Source organism: Lissotriton helveticus, chromosome 1_2 (assembly GCF_964261635.1).
Source record: "Lissotriton helveticus chromosome 1_2, aLisHel1.1, whole genome shotgun sequence".
In the NCBI taxonomy this organism is placed as follows: Eukaryota; Metazoa; Chordata; class Amphibia; order Caudata; family Salamandridae; genus Lissotriton; species Lissotriton helveticus.
Window position 1 is genome coordinate 234,973,218 of NC_136058.1, and position 23,316 is coordinate 234,996,533.

The 23,316-nt window shown below is 44.5% G+C and overlaps 1 protein-coding gene across 2 annotated transcripts in view; it reads left to right on the top strand.

Annotated features, from left to right (window-relative positions):
- EFCAB14 (EF-hand calcium binding domain 14) overlaps positions 1-23,316 on the top strand; it is a 278,772-nt gene that overhangs the window by 62,596 nt on the left and 192,860 nt on the right. For both annotated transcript variants that reach the window (XM_078671656.1, XM_078671657.1), the window contains exon 3: positions 16,066-16,211. In XM_078671656.1, the coding sequence (XP_078527782.1) occupies positions 16,066-16,211 (146 nt within the window). The remainder of the gene's footprint in view (positions 1-16,065; positions 16,212-23,316) is intronic.

Below are 23,316 nucleotides of genomic sequence, written 5' to 3' on the forward strand. Positions count from 1 at the left end.
TTATTCAAGCTGTGTTAAGAGTTTCTTTAAAATGTTCCCAGCACATGGTAGCCGACACATGTTTCGTCTTTTACTAAGACTTTTTCAAGGCTGGAATAATAAACATGGTATAATAAACACACTATGTACCATAAAACATTTATATATACGACATAGTTACACAATGCACAAACATAACAATGTTACTGCTAACCAGAATTAGAATATCTTCATAATACATACATAGAAAACCACATGGGACAAAATATAAACACATCTTAAGACCAGACCTGTCTAGATCTCTTAATTATCAAGTTGCATGTATTAAGTATAGCATACATCAAGATATGTATATACACACATGCCCAAATCACCAAAAGTCATCACAGACGAGCGTAGGAGCAGAGGTCTCTAAGATGGATAGGAGGGAGTTTAGAATTCACGGAAGATTATCATCCAAATCCAACCCAACATAATACACAACCCAACCGGACATGCAGGTATATGATCCAATGTGAATGCTAACCCACCATGAATGTCCAAGTCTATTCCGCCAGTGCTGAAAGACGGTTGTTTTTGTCAATTATGTAAAGGAGCCTGAGTCCTGAGATGAATACCAACCCGGCTCTGATGGAAAAACATATAAACAACCATTATGGCCACATAGGCTGCACCTAATCGGCCATGTCCAATAACTATACTGTGCAGCGTCTGTTATTCATAAATAAAATACAGTCATCATAAGTATGTGTAGATGAGTACATGAAAATGTGCATACTCGATAAATCATGGACCCTAGATATAGAATCTCAAGAGAACCTCTCATGTAGGTAGTACATAATTTCAAGTGTTAAAAAGGCTCACACTATTACTCCATTGGTGCAAGTTAGCCAGTTTAAACGGAATCGGCATCTCTGTAAAACACAGATTAGAACATCAATCTGTGGGCCTAAATACCATTTGACTAATGACCGCATATAGTCCAATCTACAATCCATCGTACACTCACCAAAGTGTTTCAGAAACTGTTGTCATAAAAAATGTTCAATGTCTGGAAGTAGATCTGGCGGAATGAAAAAAAAGATCTTGGAGCTGCAGGTAGATAGCTCGCGGGCCTGAAAAATTACCATAGAGTTTCAGTGAGTCACATGTGTGTAACCTGAGACAGTATCCTAATCGCACCAGTTTGTGTGAACCCTAACACAATCCAGAACCTACAAAAAATTCCTAACCCTTAAGTACACTCGCCCGAGTGTTAAAAAACCGTCATTATCAAGATCCCCTTGTTTGGAGATACATCTGGTGGGTTACGTTCTGCAAATATGTAAATCACGGGCCTAGCAAGTTAAAATAAAATAAGTCACGAGTGTGCATGTTAAACAGGTCTCATCATCGCTAGCATTATATATATCCTGCCACGCTTACCCATTGAAATGAATCACAACTGTGTCTCTGAAAAGCACAGCTAATTGCAGTAATGCCCCAGTATGCTAACCATAGGTTGCAGATCTAACATGTGTGATCCGTCACCTGTCATGGAACAAAACACGAAGTCACGCTCTAGGGAACCAAGTATTAAAATTAGCCTATCTACATCTCCGATGAGACCCTACGACTTTATATTCACTCACCACACACTCTGCACGTCTCAATTTTCTCGCGGCGCCTTATGTATCCCACCTGTTGCAAGTGCAGCCACAATCCGCTGCACCCTGAAACCATAAAAAAATCATGGTTTGCTACAAAACTAAATATTGTGTCAAAGACCCCCACTCGTCTCCACTCAACAACACTCACCCTCAGAGTCACTCCGTGTCTGTTTCACCGCCGATCCGCATCTCATGGCTACCACACAAAAAGTCAGTGAAGTTCGAAGGACCGCTATATACGGTGCTGCCATTAGCAAATTCTTTGGTCACGTGATTGTTACTACCCGAGTTCATAGAAATGAAAGACGGATCGTCCGTACTTCCTCTAAAGAGTGCCACAAAACCCGCCATCTTAACAGGTGAAAAAGACTAATCACAACATTAATAGATTGACCTCACCTTAAATCCAACACCATTCCATCAATGCGCCACCCTAAAGCAAGTCGTTGTAACGACTTGCGTTCTGAACGAATGCGTGGTATAGACACGCTCGATATATTACCCACGCTGTGAAGGCAAAGCGTGATTCCGGCTTCGTCCTGAAGGACGTTCCCACACTGATATGCACATCCAAGTATAACTGTGTTATGGTAAGTATTGAGATAGCCGTCAAACTGTCCATAGTAAAACTATTGGGCCTGCTCCTCTACAAGGAATGCACTCAGAGACATATAGACAAATAAACAAAAATATCACAGCTTGAAGGGGAACCTGAACTTTTGGCCAAAACTATGTGGCAAGTGGACAAAGGTAGCCCACTCTAACTTAAGGTGGGTATGCCCACTTATAGGACGTGAGGCCCTCACCCACCAATGTGGCATGTAAATGATAATGCCTTTTATTTATGTGTTTACAAAACTTGCAAGCGGTGGGTAAACACCGCTTCCAGGATTTGTATTTTGTGCTTTTGTGTATGTCCCGGTATCAACAGTAATAACCTAGTGTCCTTGTCACTTATATTTCAATTATTTGCGAAAAAACCACGCTATATTCTGTTCGTGATTGGGTTATTTAATCACCCAGTTTTTCAAAAATTCATTTTTTTAAAGATAAAAGGAATCTGATCTCCCCAGAACTACACATACAGTTTACACACATTTATCACATACATTAATACTTTACAATACTCACATTCCTATATACAAACAATTGAATGCATCTCCCTTAATGAGATTTTAACAATACTATACACAGTAAGTTTTACTATACACAGTACAACCACATTAACCCCATGGATGCTCAGCATATTCCCCTGCTGTGCTGAGAAATCGGAAATCCCACACAACATGACGAGCTGGGCTCGTCATGAGCGTGCGAGGAGGCTACTTCATGACGAGCCCAGCTCGTCATGAGCGTGGAAGGGGTTAAGGAACAAAAACCAATGTGGAGCAAAGATTATGCTCTTTACAATTCAATCTAATTGAACAGCAAGTTCATTTACAAATTTTTGAAGCCAAGTCTTTCCAAAGTGTCATTCATATATTATTTATGTAGGCGCTTTAGTTTGACTCAGCGGAACTCTCGCTGTGCCGACGCGTTTCAAGCCACACTGTTGCCTTAGTGGGCTCTCATCAGGGCATCTTAATTTCCAACATTGGGCTTATCTGCCAATGCTCGCTCGACACGTTTCCTCAATGTGGCACATTGAGGAAACGTGTCGAGCGAGCATAACATTGAAGGAAGTCCAGAAACACTGTAAGGAAACGTGAAAGTTAAGACCAGCCGGTACACGCGAGTAGGCGGTGATCTAGCAACACGCCGAAAGAATGTCCTGGTAACAACGAGAGGAAGCCAATAAGTTGCACAACAAACGGAAATGCAGGTCCACCTTCAAATAAGTGGTGAAAGCTGTTAAGAAGCCCCTATACCCCAAAAAAGCTTTACCCCATTGGCAGATAAGCCCAATGTTGGAAATTAAGATGCCCTGATGAGAGCCCACTAAGGCAACAGTGTGGCTTGAAACGCGTCGGCACAGCGAGAGTTCCGCTGAGTCAAACTAAAGCGCCTACATAAATAATATATGAATGACACTTTGGAAAGACTTGGCTTCAAAAAATTGTAAATGAACTTGCTGTTCAATTAGATTGAATTGTAAAGAGCATAATCTTTGCTCCACATTGGGTTTTGTTCCTTAATGTGGTTGTACTGTGTATAGTAAAACTTACTGTGTATAGTATTGTGAAAATCTCATTAAGGGAGATGGATTCAATTGTTTGTATATATGAATGTGAGTATTGTAAAGTATTAATGTATGTGATAAATGTGTGTAAACTGTATGTGTAGTTCTGGGGAGGTCAGATTCCTTTTATCTTTTAAAAAAAAAATGAATTTTGGAAAAACTGGGCGATTAAATAACCCAATCACGAACAGAATAAAGCGTGGTTTTTTCGCAAATAATTGAAATATAAGTGACAAGGACACTGGGTTATTACTGTTGATACTGTTTGAAAAAGGCCCTACCTGGTTCCGGTCTATTGGGCCTATCCCCCCCCCAGTTTATCTACAGTTGTGTATGTCCCAGCACTGCATGTTGCCACATGGAAAGTGGCCAGTCGTGGGGGTGGGGTGGGTGTTGGGCGGGTCCAAATGGTATATCTACTGTGGCGGGGAATAACTTTTACGGTCTAGTGTGTATTACAAATACAATACTAGTAATTAACTAACTATTGCCTGTTATGCCAGATGGCATGTAAGACATTAACAAAGGACCTCCACTTCTGTTCAGAAGGTTCTTGCTGCTGTTTCATTAACAAATACTTTTTTTGTTTGCCACACGAAGGTGGTGATACTCCAAGTAAGAAAAGTGCCCCTTTTGAATCGAAACAAAAAAAGTTTATTTTCTAAATGGGAAATGTTCATGGTAATTAGAACCTAAAATATGTTCGTATTTATTATTGGACAATTTATGGTATGGGGAATATGTGCCAACACCGGCCAATGTGTTGTAAAGGTATGTGTAACTCTCAGAAGTGCATTGCAATTATTGTTGCGAGCCTGCTTTCTGGGGTTTCTAGTAACTTTGGTTTATTACTGTCTGCAGACAACTTAACAGCCACATTAGCTGCCTCTGTATCATAGCAGTAGGTTTCTGAGCTGTTATATAAGTTGTAATATCTTTATTCGGCAATTTATCACCATAAAAGAATACATATACATATACAATTCCAGATTACCAGTAAAAGATTATAAAATACAATAAAAACACGGGAATCTCCTTTCGATAAGTTATTACACATCAGGTTCAAGATCAGCCTGTAGGGCCCCCCAAGAGCATTTTTAGTAAACGGGAGCGTATCAACCATGCATTTCCCAGAAATTTGGCCACCCCACAGATCATAATGGCAGATGAAGAATCTGTAGAGAGGACACGGAGGGCCTGGCTGTGGCACCTCAACCCTAGTTCCCTACAGACGGGTTTCAACCAGAATTTCCGTGCCCCTTTGTAGGCTGGACATGCGAAAAACAGATGAGCCACCGATTCCTTTGGGGCCGCGCAGCCAGGGCAAGTACGCAAGAGGGCATCAGAATTCGACCATCTCGCCGTGAACTCGTGCACCGGGAGCGTCCCATAACGCAATTTTAGGTACAGCGCTCGATCCAACGGTTTAGTTATCAGGTCTAGAAAGGGTTCCAATTTCCTCACACACTTAAATAACAAAAATTGGTCAGTAAGAGAAGCCACATTCATAGCCCTCGTGGCCTGACTCTGTACCCAGTCCCAGTAAAGTTTTTTAATAACAGCTTTGGGTGGCGGAGATTGCGACTCCCATGCCTCTCTTAGACCCAAATTAAAGGCCAGTTCTTTCAATTTATTTAGCCATCCTATTTTGTTACATGTGTCCAGCAAGAGCAGATCGTCCAGCCCTTCTGCATACTTTGCAAGCTCCTCCGTTCTTCTTAGTCGGGACCAGAAAAGCAGCGGGCGTAACCTCACCAAGTCCTTTAGTGTTCTTCTGCCCAAATCTAGTCTTAGGGGGATCATAGGAGTTGAAGCGGGAAGAGCTACCACTTTCCTAAAGAAATTGTTTTCCGCTACCATCAGATCTGTAACCCCTTCGAACCCCCAAAGTTCGGAGCCATAAAGTGCTGCCGGAAGAATCTGTCCCTCATAGATGGCCATAGCTGGAGAGACCGGTTTACTACTTGATTCCCGGAGCTCCTTCAGCGTCACCCCGGATACTCTACGGTGACTGAGTAACATTTTGGAAAGATGATCCTTCCAGGTCATACGGCTATTTATCCGGACTCCTAGGTAGTCAAAGGATGTGACCAGCTCAAGGGGGGCACTATTAAGCACAAAGTGTTTTTTAAATCTTTTTGAGGGGGCAAAAGCCATCAATTTAGTTTTCGATGTGTTGATGGTTAAGCCTCGAGTAGTGCAGAAGGAGCTAAACAGGTTCAAAAGTTTTTGTAAGCCCACCGGGGATTTGGAAATTAATAGGGTGTCGTCCGCGAAGAGAAGTGTGGGGATTCTCTCCCCCGCCAGGGATGGGGCATCCGTCTCTTCCCCCTTCAGATGGTCCACCACTCCGTTTACAAATAGGGAGAAGAGGGTCGGAGCCATGACACAACCCTGACGTACTCCTCTCCGCACAGGGATCCTATCTGTTAATTGTCCCTGCGATCCCCATCTAACCCGCGCATAATTCCCCTCGTGCAGCTTCACAATTAGGTTCAGAAGACTGCTGGGAAAACCCATCTCTCCGAGTATTTGCCAAAGTTTTGCACGAGGGACCAGGTCGAATGCAGTCTTGAGATCTATGAAGGCCATGTACAAACTGCCTTTCTTGATGGTAACCGCCTTCCAATAGATTGCAAAAAAACGAAAGACCTGGTCCATCGTGCCAACCTTCCTTCTGAACCCTGCTTGTAAGTGGGAGAGGACACTAGCCTCCTCTATCCAGTCGCCTACTCTTGAGATGATGACCCTGCCGACCACTTTCTGGATGATGTCTATCAGACTGATAGGTCTGTAGTTCGCAGGGTCATCTCTTGCCCCCTTCTTATGCACAGTAACTACCTCGGCTCCTTTCCAGGAGTCAGGTACCTGATGACCCCTCGTGATCAGATTCATTATTCTGGCGATTAGTTTAGCCCAGACTTCTGGCTCCGCCATCAGCAAATCTCCGGGGATCCCATCCTGCCCAGCGGCTTTCTTAGGGGTAAGGTGCCTAATTGCCATCATTACTTCTGAGGATGAAAATAACAAAGCAATGTCCTCCGGATGGACCCCTTCACCCCACCCGTTCACCCCAAGACTCGATGTTTCCTCTAAGTCGCCATATAGGGATGAAAAATGAGTAAACCATTGCTGACTAGTTATATGAACAGCCAATGGTTGCGATTTACCCTGCCTCGTTTTATTAATCAAATCCCAGAAGAGATTCGGGTTCCTACTACTCACAGCCGAGGAAAGTTCCTGCCAATGCCGTTCCTCCCACTCCCGTTTGGCCAATGATAATGCTTTCAGATAGTCCTTCCTGGCCGCTCTAACCAGTAAAGGGTCACCTGAAAGCAGAGCTCTTGTCAGATTTTTCCTTGTGCTCTTGCAATGATCGGTGTACCATGGTTTACAAAGAGTAGAGGGTATAGCGGGAGCCCTATAGCCTTTCCCCTTCGAAATGAAAAATTGGCCAACTTGATCTATTGTCGCTTTATAGACAGAGTCAAGTGAGGGGTGTTGGGGATCGATGGTCCGATTATCTCCCTCCCAGATCTCTAAATTAGAGGTCAAACCCTCAATCAAGGATTTGATGATACCTATATCATCCTCCTTGAGGTTAACCTTATCCCATTTTAATCTACGGTTATTATTGAATGGGATCACCTCTTTAGTTGTTTTTAAGGAGTCGCTCGCCCCCCTGACATTAAAAACACCCCAATTGAACTTACAGCACAGGGGGTTGTGGTCACTATCCTGACTTGGAGAGACCTTCATATCAATAAGGTCCGCCCAGAATCCAACATCCATTAAGATGTAATCTATTCGGGACGGCCCTGAGAGTCTATTAAAGGTCACCGCCCCTGACTGGTCGGATAAGGTCCTGCCATTAAGGGCTCTTAGATTGTAGTCCCTAGTCAGTGCGTTCATTTGAATGGCCCTGGGTGACCACTTCTTGATAGGGGGGAGGGAGAGCGTTGGAATGGACCATTTCGAATCCTCCTCTTCAATTCCTAAGGGATCGTCTCCAAGGAGGGGTTCGAAAGTACAATTAAAATCACCCCCCACAAAGATTTTAGCCGAACAAGAGCAGTTGGCTAAGGCCGAGTCAAGAACTGATAGGGTCGAAGAGGTAGAGTCGCCTGGTGTCCCTCTAGCATACACATTAAAAAGGTCAAGCCTGACTGCGTCCTCCCGTCCTCTTGCCGAAAGGTGGAGTATATCATTGCACTCCACATTGTGGCATGTGACCACCCAGTTCAGATCTATTTTTAACCAGATTATAAGCCCACCCGCTGGTCTGCCCTTACCTTTGCTTACAGCAGGCACAAAGTGGGTGGTGTACCCCGATTTGTATAGCGGGACTAAGCTCCATGTTTCCTGAAAGAGGCAAACATCAAACTGCTCAGTGAATGTATGCCACTCCGGGATTTCGAGCTTCCTCTTTAACCCGGCAATATTCCAGGAAAGGAGGTTTATTACCCGCTGTCCTCTAGGCATAGAAGTATTACCCACCACAAACGAACTCTCATTAACCACCCTGCTCGTAAGACTCCCCCCCCCCCTCCTTGACCAGTGAAGCGGTGGTTGTAGAGCAACCATCCATAATAGTCAAAGGCCCGGCTAGCCTAGGATCTTCAATGAGGTCGTTGGTGATGGCCATATGGGCTGTAGGTAAACTAACTTTTCCTGCTTCTATAGTCCCACCGATTAATCCAATATCCTCTGCTCCATGGAGTTCATTCTCCCCCCCCCCAGGCCCCAAACTTCAATCGCAGTCTTCCAGCCCTGACAGCTGAGAAAACCGATTGTAAGTATCCAGCGGGGTAAACGGTATCAGGTGATTCATCCTAGGGCCCGAGTTCATCGTATGTCTATAGGGAACCATAGACCAAGCGGAGTGTAAATCAGGCATCCTGGTGGACTGATGCCCATACTGGGGATGGTTGTTAATATAGGGTAGTGTAAAGGGCGGCCTAGAAGACTGAGGTCTATTAGCGTATTTAGTGGTAGTGACTTCAAACCTGGGATAAAAAAATGTTAAAGCCCGTGGGGTGATGCCAGTTTCCCCGTTCCCAGGTGGCCAGTTTAAGATATAATCAACTGCCCGAGGGTCTCTAAAGTTGACCACCACTAAGTCCCCCTCTATATTTTTCGTAGTACTCCCCAGCCAATTGATCCTTCTGACATGAACTATGTCCCCATCTATATTTGGCGCTATCGGCCTATGCATCCTCAACCAGTGGATGATTTTATTCTTGAGGTCAACATATCCCTCCTTCTTGTTTCCTGTTAACTGTGGCACCCCCGTTAAAATCACAACATAAGGCACAGCTTCTGGGGGGATCTCTACTTGTGGGACCCTTTTATGAGATGTTCTACTATTTTCACCATCCCCGTGTGCATTCTGGATGTTGCTAGTCGAAACCTTTAAGGTTGGTTTGGTGGAGACAGCACCCGATACAGTGGCTGGAGCCTTTAAATGTTTGGGCGGCGATGTGTTTTGTGGAGGGGGATCAGCTCTATCCTGAGGCTGGCTAATTTGCTTAATCTGAACAGGGACAGATGAATTTCCCGTTTTCTTTTGGGGTATAGTGGGTGGGGGCCCTGTCAGGGGTATACAATGCACCACCCCACTTCCTTTATTAATAGTAGCAGTGGACATACTAGTTATGGCAGCTTCCAGTATGGTTAATCTAATTTCAACCTTTTTGATAGACTCATTGATAGGAAGGAGAAGAGATCTCAACAAAAATTCCAGGTTCCCCGTCACTGAGGAGAGAAGTTGGGGTGAAGTAACAGATGGGGTGGCTCTATCGTTGTTAATTGGAGTCGCATCATGTGTGTCTACTACAACAGGGCAATGAACCGGTATAACCGCTCCCTGTGGTGTATGATCCTGCGCTACAACTGGTGGAGTCTCGGTTGTAAAAAGAGTTTTAATCCCTTTACCAAAGTCGGTGTGCGAGGTTTTGGCTGTACCTGGTACCACCCTTTGTTTCTTCCTTCTTTTACTAGGGGGAGGGCGATGGATCTGTGCTACAGGTAAGGACTTAACTTTATGCTGCTTAGGTTTAGAAGTCTCAATAACACGGCTACAGCTAGGGGTAGGTGAGACGCTTACGATATCATCCGAGGGCAAACAAGGGGTGGCTACAAAGTCACGAAACAATAAAGGGACTCCGTCTTGGCTTGTATTAACCTCGCTCAAATCAATCAAATCAGTCGAATCTCCCTCCCGGTTCAATGCAAGAAAACTATCGGTGAGGGGTCTGTGTTTCATAATCTCAACTGAGCGGCGCCGCTCTGCCCTACGCTCTGCTAGGATAGCGTCATTTTCTCCCTCACTCTTCTTAGGAAAGTAATTCTCCAATGAGCCATTACGTAATTTAGGATTTTTACCCGGAGTAACCTCTTCTGTTGCCATATCCAACTTGTGTCGAGACACTATCCTCCGAACTACAAGATAAAAGGGGTCAGGCCCAGCCCGGCCTCCTGCGGCCCCGGACGGCCACAGACGGTCCCGCCCTTGTCCCGGGCTTCTCCCGGCGCCCTCCCGCGCAGCGGGAAAGGCTGCTTCTTTTAAGGTGAACTAGGGGGCGTGGCCGGCAGGGAGAGGAGCCCAGCTGACACGGGCGCGCGGGGACTCCTGGAACTCAGAGTCCACCCGCTCTACCCTCGCAGCCCTGCCGGTGTCCCAATTAGCCCCAGGCAAAGTTCCACACACTGCTAAACCGCGAAGCGGGACCCGCGCAGCGGGTCCGGCGAGCAGCAGCGGCTAGCAGGCAGGATTCGGCAGAGGTCCGTGGTCCGAGGTCCGTGGCGTTGCAAGGATAAAAGTAGATTCCCGCTGGTGTGGGGGATGGAGGTAATTAAATACCGCTGTGTTGGGGGCGCGGCCGGCAGGGAGAGGAGCCCAGCTGACACGGGCGCGCGGGGACTCCTGGAACTCAGAGTCCACCCGCTCTACCCTCGCAGCCCTGCCGGTGTCCCAATTAGCCCCAGGCAAAGTTCCACACACTGCTAAACCGCGAAGCGGGACCCGCGCAGCGGGTCCGGCGAGCAGCAGCGGCTAGCAGGCAGGATTCGGCAGAGGTCCGTGGTCCGAGGTCCGTGGCGTGCAAGGATGTTATATTGAAGTTGAAGGGATTAACTGTGCAGATTTTCCCATAATGCTCATGAGTGAAAACTGTTACGTTTTAGCAGTCCATTTCTACCTTGGAGCTTATGGGTGTTGACGTTTTGTATTCAGCAACTTAATAAAGCACAGACTATCCTCCTCGCTCCTTCAGACAATACAAAGGTTGTTGTATCAATGCCGGATTCCTATATTGGTTCTCTAAGGATTAGTTTCAGAATAGATTAAGTTAGATTCAGAACTGTCTGCATAAGGGAGTGTCAGATGCTGGGCAAAGATACTTCTCAATGAGGTGCCTTGAATTTGGTGACAGATTGTTACTTCAAATTCCATCCAATTTTGAGTGAAAGCTAGCCTGTTAGAGCTGATGTGAAGTTGCGCCATTTACACTCCTATAGAAATTCTTGTATGACTTTAAGTGACTCCTCTTGAGGTATGCTTGTGTATTTAGCTTATGTTTCTAGACTTACGAGAACCTTTGTCTCTAGATCATATTTGTTAGAAAACTGAGGACATCTTTTTTTTCTTCTTTTAGGTATAAGGGCATAATGTTGTCCACTGTCCTTGAGAACCAGTCACATAATTTAGGCAGTGGAGCACTTTTTTTTGTGCATATTTATATAGCGCAAACTCGACCCGAAGGTATTGGAGCGCTTTACATGAGCACCGTATTTTCATTACACATTCAGGCACTGGGAGATGAAGTGATTTGCCCAGAACAACAGAATGTGGACTGCACGTTATCTCGAGGCTCGAACCCTGGTTTCCCGCACCAAAGTCTGCACAAACTTGCTACCTGGAGTAGGTCATTGAGGATAATGTCTCTGAGAAAATGTTATGTTCTGTAGCCACCAGGAAGTCAGACTCCTATTTTGCTGTCTACTTTCATTTGCTTTCGTCTACCATCATCTTTATTTGGATCAATAACTCAGTTATTTCTTAGTTATTTATGAGCAGCCTGTCATCTTAAACTTTCCTGCATTTACACATGATTGGTCTAAATAAGTGTGGCCCTTCCGTTGTCAGCAACAGCTTTAATTACAAGATATGGATTCAACCTAATTCCTTTTTATGCTTCCCTGTCAATGTTAGGTAAGTTGTCAGATGTTCTTGGTTTGGTAAGTGCCATAGCTTCTATCTCTCTGGGGAATACCTGTTCAGAGGCCAGTATGCCAAGCAGTATAGAGGGTGGCGGTGGCTTGGAAGAGGATATGTTAATCAGGCTTCTGTTCAGTGTCTCTTGACTTGCATATTAAACATTAATAAAAACATCAATTTGATAATCTGGGAAAATTCTGATAGTTCTCATCTAAGATTAAAAGGGTGAAATCTGGGTGGGTATCCACAAAGTCTAGTCCATTATGAAGTACCTGAAATTGGACTTCTACTGGGGAACCTTACTGATATTCCTCTATAAGATTGGAGTCTTGCTGATGCCCAGCCTGTTTGTTTATACCATTTGCTCCAGGCTACGATTTTGAGTTTCCTTTGTCCACTGTACCTTTTTAGCTCCATTTTTGCGACCCCAACTTTTACAAGGCGGCCTACCATTATGAAATGGCATTCTTGGAGTGAGATATTGTTCTATGTTTGAACAGTACCTGGTCCACCAAATTGACCATGGCCTCAATGCTACTGTGAGCTGAAGGTCCAATTGTTAGGAGTAAGTCTCTCTCTGACCTTTGTTCTATGAGATTTTATTTGTAGTAATTAACCATAACATATGTGTAAGTTTGTTTCATGCAAGAATTTATTTTATATCATTCTGAAACTTGAAAATGTTCAACTGGTTTGGAGCTCTTTCTTCCATTTCATTATTGCTTTTTAATGCATCGTAATTTGTATGATGGTTTTCAAATTATTCTCAGTAGCTTAAATTTGCACTAGTTTAGCATCAGAGATCCTATTGGCTGTATTAGTAATGATCATCCAATCTCTTGTATACTTTCACGCTACATATGACCAGCCTTTCCTGAAAATTATGCCATCAAGAAAGATTTTGGGTTAATCGGTCACTATTAAGCCTGTACGAGCTGCTTTTGCTTGGAAATACTCTGTCATGATTGTTCCATTAAAGTAATTTTCATCTGGTTACACCATAATTGAGACTGACTTGCAGTCCTCTACTTCGAAGTGAGTGAGAAGAACAGACATTTATGTGGCCATCTAGAGAAGGTGAAGGAAGGATAGACGTAACCATGCCATTGTCATCATTGGAGTTGTGCTACCTACTGTAGGTTTGGAAATGGTTAATTCGGAGTGGATATTCATAAAGAGGATTTTGCAGCAAAATAACTTAATATAGCGGACCAACCTTTTTTGGTCATTCACCAAAAACTAACAACTTGTGGTGAGAGTAAACTCAAACTCATTTTCTGGATGTGGAGCAAACCATAATCTGGGCGAGGGTCTCCTCATATGAAGGAGCATACTTTTCTGGCTTAAAATGAACTACCTTTGTTCACTTTTCATACGGCTTTAACCAGTACTTCAGATTCTCCTCGGTCTGTGTATTTTTATTTCTTTTCTATGGCTCTAAGAGGGCATACAACACACACTCCTCTCTCACCCTCTTCTTTGCTGTAGCACTATAATGTAGTGTCAAGCCCAGTGCTTATCTTTCATTTAAAAAGAAAGTACTTTAAGCTCCCAGCAGAACAAAGTACTGTCCAGGTCAAATGGAATTGCGGTTACAGGTTTATCATCTTGGTTACTTTCTCCATTAAGTGTTACACTGACCCTTTGCTTCTCTGTTCCCACTCTGGCGATTCGAATGGCTCAGTTACTCAGTGCACTGTAGATAGAGAAATAAATTAGGTACAGGTGCCGATTCCCTCACTTTTACCCAGCGCATTTACATAGTTTGTATGCCAAGAAGTAATTCAGTCAACAAGACTCCATTCCTCATCTCAGATATCCTGGGTTGGCCTTACTCCCTCATTCTGTTTATAGGATGAGCCCCATTTTTACTTGCCTGCATGTGTTCCAGATTGTATTGTGTGGTGTGCACAGCCCATTTCTCTACTCTTTGCAGTGGTAACCCCTCAGACGAGGAACTCTGCAGAAACTGGCAATATTTCAGGTCTTGCGTAGCAGCACAAAGTGAATGCCTGCAGACACATTGGTACCTGTAAAGTTGGCGCGGTCTGCTCCTGGCTTCACTTTCTGGCAGTCTTTCTCTGAGCTTTCCTTGGACTTACTAGTCTTAGCCTCCTGGACAATGTCTCTTTCTTCTTTCAGCAATGTATCTTTCTTCTATCAGCAGGCATGCAGGCTTCTAGACGCCAGGCAGATCCTCATCTCTTCCATTATAAAATTGAGACTTTAAGAACTGATCCCTCACTTCTGGGAGACTGGCTGTCAAGCTGACCTCAACCTTGGTCATGCAGTGGTCCTTCAATTACTCTCTGTAGCACTCTCTTCCTTGCCCATGAAAAATCTGTAACTTTTGGATTCCAGTTTTACACAACATTTCCAGGCCAGGAAAGTGGATACATCATCTAAGGTTTCAGAACTGGTTTAGGTTGATTTTCTTTCAAATGCCCTTTTCAGGCTGCTCTCTTGACACAATTATTGTGCCAGCTGATCTTTTCCACAGCAGGTAGCCATGGGTCTGGCTTAAAGAAGGAGCATCCAAGAAATTATCACAATGAGGTGCAAGTCCCCCTCAACTGGCTTTTTGAAGCAATAATCAGAGACAGGCAAAACAGAATGCCCAGCTTAGAAACTTCATCTCCTTGAGCAGCAAAAACTTCTGTCCGCTTTTTATCCCTACTAAATGGCTGTGCTCGGCAAGAACAAATAAACAGTTGTTTAATAACCAAGACCTCCTGGAATTTCTAAATAGAGGCTTGTCTCCATCCACCTCATGTCAGTGTGCTGGCCTCCACCCTCCAGCCACTTAACTGCAGGCAATACACTTCAACTGTCTGGGGAAATCGGTCGGTCTTCAACTTCCAACTTGTGCTATGCTCAACAATGGGAATACACTATGGCTCCAGTACTTGGACTCATACAACATACAGAGTCCTGCTACCATACATGTTTTACTTAAGCACTCAACTCATACACGTATGTACTCAGCACGCACATGTGATGTCTCCACAGAGTTCTGGATTTTACATCACAGCAGAACTTTACACAAATGTGGTAAGTAGACTGCACTGACAAATGAAAATTTCTGGTCACACTATAGATTCAAAAAATGGTACTCTGCCACCACCACTTAATGTAAAACATCCATGTCATCAGCAGTAGTCTACTTTCTACTATGAAAGTATGGTTGGTGTGCCTTTTAAAGTCACTGGACATGAGTTGAATCTCCCATTGTCAAGGACAGGCATGGGCCTATGCGCACTCACTAGCTTAATGTAGCAACGTGAGAATACTAATTTAACACATACTCCAGCACTCATGGCAGGGGTAAACTACTGTTTACTATGCAGCAGAGTGTCCGGTCTCAACAGGCTGCATCCTTAAAATAAAACAAATCCGCCCTTTCATGCACTATTGTAAAATGATATTCCTACTGAATCTCCTAAATAAAGTCTTGGGTAATACTGGTTCAGAATATTATGTAAACTTGTTAATGGCATCCAAGCTCATGAAATATAATGGTCACGCTAATCGCATCACAGACCAACTACATCAAGCCTTAATACAATTGCCCTATTCCTCCACTTAATACTGGGCTAACTGAAACTACCTGTGACTACAAAGAGAATACCCAAGCCGGAAGAAGCAAATGTATGTTACTCCAGTCATGCCTACTTGCTGCTTGATTTATACCATCTCCTATATTCTCAGTGTTTTGTCTGGTAAGCTCTAAGGCTGTTTTTCTTGTAAAGAAATTGATTACCTGAGGTATAGACCAAGCCGGGCCAAAATTGTAGCTTTCATACCTTTATAGTGATTTCTGTTGGTAGCTTTTCATAGATTAAAATGTGTATGAGGTTAACTAATGTGACTGGATAAGAAATTGCTCCTTTTGTATATAAGTCCCAACCAAATCTGAGTATTCAATGTTTGTCTCTCTAACTGTGGCTCAAAAATGCATAAGCACATTGAATCACTCAAATGATATTATTAATATAGTAATTTGTTTTTCTGTTTCCAACCAAACCTTCTTTCTCTTTCAGTGGACTCAAATCAAAAAAGTTCATTTCAAGAGATCCCAAAAATTAATGAAGATCTGCTTACAAAGCAAAAACAGCTGGATAACATTGAGTCTGGGGACATGGGTCTGAAAAAACTGTGGGTTAACATTACAGAGATCAACAAACAAGTAAGGAAGCTTGACTACTTTTAGATTGTTCTTGTGTAAATATGTTCATTAGTAAAAAGGAAGCCTCAATTAAGTTGAATACTTCCACTGGGAGATTCTGCACTGTTCAATATCCTAGGTGATAGACTGGATCCGAAACATTCTCACTAGCTCATCTGCGCTGATACGGAGTGCCGGCTCCACATCGGTGATTGGAATAATACCACTGTGATGTCGCTGGAACCATGAAGCACCATGATGTCTGTTCCTTTTTTTTCATTACTTGTCAGCTAAATTCTTTCCAGGAATTATCTTCCTTCTATCAAAATATTCTAATGCAGTGTGTTCTGTCCCCTCCACCTCATACATTTTCAGGGTTCAAGCCCTGCCCAGGCTGTGAATTTTGGAATCCGTTGTCAAGCCTCACACTATTTGCATTTAGTGCCTGTAGTCTGATCTAGTCTCAAGGTTGTGAGACATGACACTGCATGCCTCCCAAGGCCAACAATGACCCCGTGAACCTTTTCTTTCTCTAAACACCACAATGACCCCTTGAATTTATAAAACCCACCGGACAGCTTAATACTGGTAATTCCACTAACAATGTTGATACACCATTTCCTAAAGGCCCTATGTTAAAATAATCCATAGGTCAGTATCATTTACAATTTTCAAACCGCCTACTAACCGCTGGCACACTGAATTCATCTAACCAGGGTTATACTTTTATTTAAAACCAGGGAAAGCCCCTCCAGGAGTGATCGACTCACTCAAAGAGCGACACAGGAGCTCCTTGATAGAACCATAAGTTTGGATTCCTTACAAACCATATCAAAGAGGTGACCATAGCCTAGAAGTCTCACCATACAAACTATTCTAAACACATGTGATCCAAATCTTACACATCTTTTCTTGTCATGCAGGCTACACACCATTCATTTTGTCTTTTCCTGAAGAAGACCCACATTTGATGCTCAACTATAGCACAGATTAACCAGGGTCGAAACGTCGACGCTCAATTCGAAGTAGTACATTCCACTGTGACCATTACAAAGAGTTTAAAGAAAAATCTAGGTCCCTGTAAGAGAATATATATTTGCTCCGTACTTGAATGTTTTATGTCATTTATTTTTGTATCCAATACATTTGTTGTGATGCATGTACGTTTTATACATTATTTTACTGTCTCACACTCCTCACTAGATCTTATTGTGTGTAGCGCTTGCTTTTCTATGAACGACCATTTCTTTTGACTAAAATAAATTATTGTATGCCACAATTAACTTATGTTACTCATACCATGTGTTTAGATAATTTTCTCTAGAAACATTTATTGATATCCCAATGAATTAAAGGGAAAATGACTTTGAAGTTATTTGTGTTTTTAAAGTAAAACTGTGGCAGAACCACTGTTCGCTTCATTTGATTGTCCCCAGATTCTGCACGATACTGGGTATCCCCATTGAGTAATACTGAACAATGAGAGGAAGGAAAAGCTCTTAAAGCCAGGGCAGGGGTGGGCCCCAAAGTTGAGACTTGTTAATTGTAGCTGAAGAGGGAGATCTGGTAAATGTACGAAACACAAATAAGGTAAGTGTTCCAGATGTTCTGCAAACTCCATGAACTCATCTTTGGACCCTCAGTTGGTAGAGAAATCAGATCATATAGATCAGATGGCACCAGCAAACTGTTCTGATAAGATCCACCTTTGGAGCACCTCAGGCCTATCCCAAATTGCCTGCTTCAGGTGCAGATCCAGCATTCACCGATCAGTGCGCCATTTGGATGTCCATTGGTGGGCTTCCCTTGGTGATATTTTCCCCAGTATGTGGTGCCGGCACCTCTACCTCCACACCCAGCGCTATGGGCACCTGCTTCTCTGACCCTACACTGTTGGCACCATTACCAGCACCAGATTCGAAGTCTCCGGTCCCCTTTACAGACCAACCTCTCGTGACGCCAAGGCGATGACTCTAATATCCAGGAGGGAGGCTCAACATTTACTGGAGGAGCAGCAATACCAGAGGGAGCAGGCATATGTCTCTAGATACATTTACACTATTCATGCCCTCTCTGCAGCAACTCTGGCCCTTTGTATAAGCCCAGAGCAGATGATTATGATGGGTAGATGGCCCAGTTGGCCACGCAAGCAGGAATGACTACAAGGTACTTTGGTATGATAGTGGTGTAAATACATCCTCTGAACTAAGAGATTCAAAAACCATTAGGTCCCCATCCTCCTGAAGTAACCTCATACAATGTAGTCGTCAGGAAGATGACTAAGTCTTTGAAGCTACCTTTTCCCTCTGTAGAAAGGAAATCAAAAAACTGTGGGAGGGGTGGGTGCCCTCCTTTCTACAAGCCTGGTAGGCCAAAACGTCACACCAGTGGGCCCTTTAAATTGTAGAAAGGGGTATGCCCTATCTTTCCAGCCGGTTCCTCCTGAGATCCCTCCCAGCGATATCTGACAGCCAAAAGAGATGTTCCATATTTTGCAGCAGGAGGTGGTAGCCCTTTTTAAAAAAAAGTTGGTGCTAGAGCAGGACATTATACAGGGATATTACTCTTCATACTTATGATACCCAAGAAAGACAGCAGTCTTTATCCAATGCTTGATGTCAGGCTTTTGACTCTCTTCCTCCACAAGGAGAAATTCAAAATGCTGTCCTTGGCTCAGGTTTTTTGGATCTGGAAGCAGATGATCTGATGTTAACCCTAGACTTGCAGGGTACGTTTTTTCACATACTGATCATGCAGTCACACTGACGGTACCTGTGGCTTGTGATTAGGTACACTCACTACCAATTCACAGTTCTCCCCTTTGGACGAACATCAGCACCTCAAGCCGTTATGTGATAGTGGCTTGTCTCAGAAGGGCAGGGTTCCCAGTAATTCTGTTTCTCACAACTGGTTTGCTGAAAGTCAGGTCTCCAGATTTGGTGTTCCACCATTTGCAATCAGCAGCATCCCATCTGTTCAACATGAGCTTTTCCATCTATGTGCCCCAATCTTGCCTAGAGCCCAATAAAATTTCTCTTCCCAGAACGAGGCCTGGAACGCACTTCTTCTCCCATGTAACATTTCTGCCAGCTAGCTACAAGAGCACGCACTGCATGTCTTTTTGCTTATCCGCAATTGTAGATCCGGTTAGCGGGCTGGGGGATGGTGGGCTGCTGCCGCCCTCCTCCAGGACATCCCAACTCCAGCTGTGCCCTCCATTTGAGGACAGTGCTTGTAATCCCCTACCTGCAGCTACTTCCGCTCATGCCATGCCGGCTTTTGTGGTCCAGACTCCATCATGCGAGGAGCTGCTGCCATCCTAACCCCTGAACCAACCGGGGTTAGATCCTCCGGTCCGCTCCCCCTAGGAGGACGGGGCTTCTAACCCCTGTATGACTTCCGATCAGTCTTGTCACAGCTCACGTTGTTCTCCCCGCCAGGTGAGAAGCTACTTCCACCCTCGTACAGGACACCCTATCACCTGTCCATACCTGGGTCAGATCCCCTGCTCCTTTCCCGACCACTTGAGGAGCTGCGCTCACCCTAGGAGGCCAGGGCATAGAACCCCTACCGCTACTTCCTCTCAGCTAGAGCCAGCTCCTCACCTCACGCCGGGTAGATCAGCTGCCCTGTTCTGTCACGGGCGCGCCCCTTGTACTTAACCCACTCCCAGCACCAGCTCAGCTCCTCTCTGTACCCTGCGAAGCGCTGTCCCTTCCTTCCAGCAGAACATCCATCCCTGGTGCCGCGGCCAGCTCCTGAGGTGCCATCACCATCCAGGGCACAGCTGCACCCTCTTCACCTCAGAGGGTACTGTCCGCAGGGTCTGTTCCTCCTCCGTTCTTTTATTTTAGACAAGCTAGCCCAACTCAATATTCACCGGCCTCCAGCTCTGCGGATTACAATCTCTGACTAAACAGAAGCTTTTCTGAGGTCAGAACTCTGTTTATATTAATAAAATACAGTGCTTTTCTGTTATTTTATGGCAGAGAGTGGCTCATTTCAGCGGGATTAGCATAGTAAGTCATTCTGTAATGTCTTGGCCATTTTGCCGCTTTCTAATGTCTGTGAAGGATTTTGTAATGTGTGACTTTGTTGTCAGAAGCCTCGACGTGTCTTAATATCATAAGGACGTGAGCTGTGGTCCTGGTCTGCCAAGCGATGATGGCATTGGGTGTGCTCTCTATCTGCAACCACTGACTCTGCCGTGGCATCGTGAGGCCTGTGGCCCCCTCTTGCACATAGCCATGGGCCTCAGAGACTGTTCTCTTCTTATGAGAACAAGCATTGGCATAGCCAATAGGTCTCGCCTTAGGGACCTTATAAGTGTTTAGCCATGCAACAGTTGATGTTGTAGCACCAAGGATATTGTACTGCATAACTAAATACTTATAAGGTTCCAAAGGTGAGACCTATTGGCTATGCCAATGCTTGTTTCTGTTAGTTTCCTGTTCCCGCCCCCCTCCCATTGTTTGTTCGTTTTATTCTAGCCCCCCCTCCCGCTGTCTGTTGTCTTGCAGCTCGTGGTGGCCATGGATGCGCGCTTGGTTACCGTGAAGTCTGTGTCGACGGCTGGACGATGGACAGACGCTGGATGACTTTTTTCCAAGGTCTGTGTTAAATGACAGCTAAGCTCTACATGCGCAGGATTTCAGAAGCAAAACGTGCACTCTGGGAAGCTAAAGGTTCTGATTTAGTCAACTACACAGCAACCCTGAGAAGACTGCATCGACACTCGTAGCGAATGCAAGATTAAGTAAAGCATGTGAAATGTAAGCAGGAACAATATGATTACCTTAACACACTTGAACCTGGCCCCATTACAATGCATTATGGCATTATAGGCCTTCTACCTTTCACAGCAACAAACTGGATTACGAATAACATTTGTGGAATACCCAATTAATTAGTGCCAACTGTTCCGCCTGAGGAGGAAGAAAGCCTAGATAACCCTCAGGCAACAAAGCACATGACCGCAAAAGGTAAAACCTGTGGGAGGGGTGACTTACCTACACTGCATGCAGTGTCTGCAAAGTATGGCACGTCGTATTTTCACTTTGGTCTGCACCCAGATACTCGGACTGCGATAACAGTCTGGATAACTTAGGTGAGGGGTCCCTTATGGAGGCACAATGTGCTGCAGCTCTTAGAGACCCTCTTCAGTACCTCAGGCCCTAGGTACCAGGGGTATCATTTACTTGGGACTTATACAAGGTGCTCAGGGTATTGCCAATTGGGGTACAGTTGTACAGTTTTGGGGATGATATCTGGTACTGGGGACCTGGTTAGCGGGAACACAGTGCACTTCCACCCGAAATCACATCAAATACCAGGCAAAAAGTGGGGAATGACCATGACAAAAAGGGGACTTTCCTACAGTTAAGCCTGCTAGGTCTGCTGCCTTTTTGCATTCTTCTTGTTACCCATGCATGCTGGCACATGAGGGCACTGCAAAAGCGCTTCTGAAGACCGAGGTTCTAGTATGTGGAGGAGCTGACCAGACCCCATCTGTGATCTCCTGGGGCATTGCAACATATTTGACTTGGAGAGGTGTGGAGGAGAGCCTTGTGGCAGAGATGTCCTTCCAACCCTCGGCAGCTGTGGCCACAGTGGTAACCAATGCCTCTACTCTAGGGTGTGGCACTTATCTCGAGCAACTGGAGATCAGAGGCCATCAGGTGTCCAGAAGAACAGATTCTGTAGATTAGTCTACTCATATGGAGGCTGATTTAGATGGCGTTCAAGGTGTTTATCCCTTAGCGATCAGTCTGTCCACATCTTGACTGACAATATGACTGTGATGCCTGGAAGCGCTGCAACTCTGGTCTCAGGTGCTCCAGCATGGAGTTTCGCTGATAGCTTTCTGAACATTAGCGATGATAGCCTCTTTTGGCAGCATCTTGTCAATCACAGGTGATGTCTTCTTATAGAGATGGTGCAGTATATCTTTGCCAGATGGGTTACAACTCAGGTGGACCTGTTTGCCACTCACAGTAACATGCATTGTCTGTAGTTTTGTGCCCTCTGTATCTGTTGCAAAGAACATAGGGGGAAGTGTTTTGGTTGAAACAGGATTTTCCTTTTCACTACATGTTCCTCTCATACGCTTGATGCCTTGACTTCTGAATAAAATGTGCCAAGGCTGTGCCCATGCCACCCTTATTGCATGGATTTTCTGGGAAGGATGTGGTACACAGACCTTCTGCACCTCTCCCTGTGTCCCCTCGTTTATCTTCCCATTTAGGGTAGACCTTCTCTCCCAATACGAGGGGCAGGCTGTGCATCACAACCTCCAGAGCCTCTGCCATTCTGGGGGATATTGAGTTGGGGCATTCTAGTGTGTTCCAGTTGGCAACAGAGATGGCAGATTTCATGTCTGCTTGCCATGATTCCATCATAATGGTGTAGTCCAGAAGGTGGAACAGGTTTGTCACTTTGTGCTGATAAAAACATTGTCTGCCTTCAGACCAGTCATCCCTTTTAAATCACCGATTATTCTATGGTTTTATTTTTTGGGAATGGCTTCATGAATCTTCTTTTTTTTTTTAAACATTTTTTAACCCTTCTCCCTTTGACACAACGCAGTGAGACCTTAATTTGGTTTTGACACAATTGAGGGGGTCTCCATTTGAAACTCTTCATAGTTGCTAAGGCTGTTGACATTCATACTGTGTCTTGTTGCTATTAGTTGGTGAGATGTGTCAATTCGTTTTAAGGGTAAAGAGTACGGTAGCCCTTTACGCAATGTTTCTCTGAAAAATAGATCATTCGAACCAGTGCTGCTTTTATACCTAATGTTATGACCCTGTTCCACATGTGTCAATCCATTACCCTTCTATCCTTTTACCCCCCTCCACATCCTACAAATGAGGAAGAGAGGAACTCGGGCTGAATTCAAAGAGGGTGGTTAGTTTGTACATCAACCGCACCAAGGATTTGTAAAGTACGAAGGCAACAGAAAAGGAAAAGCTATTCAAAAGTGCATCTCATCGAGGTTGATCATCTTGTGTATTAAGTTGTGTTATCCTCTAGTGTATAAGGAACATGTTCTGATTCAGCGGGACAGCCATTTTGCCATTTCTGTGTTCCAGGACTTATTGTCTGACCATCCCATTAAGTCCCTCCA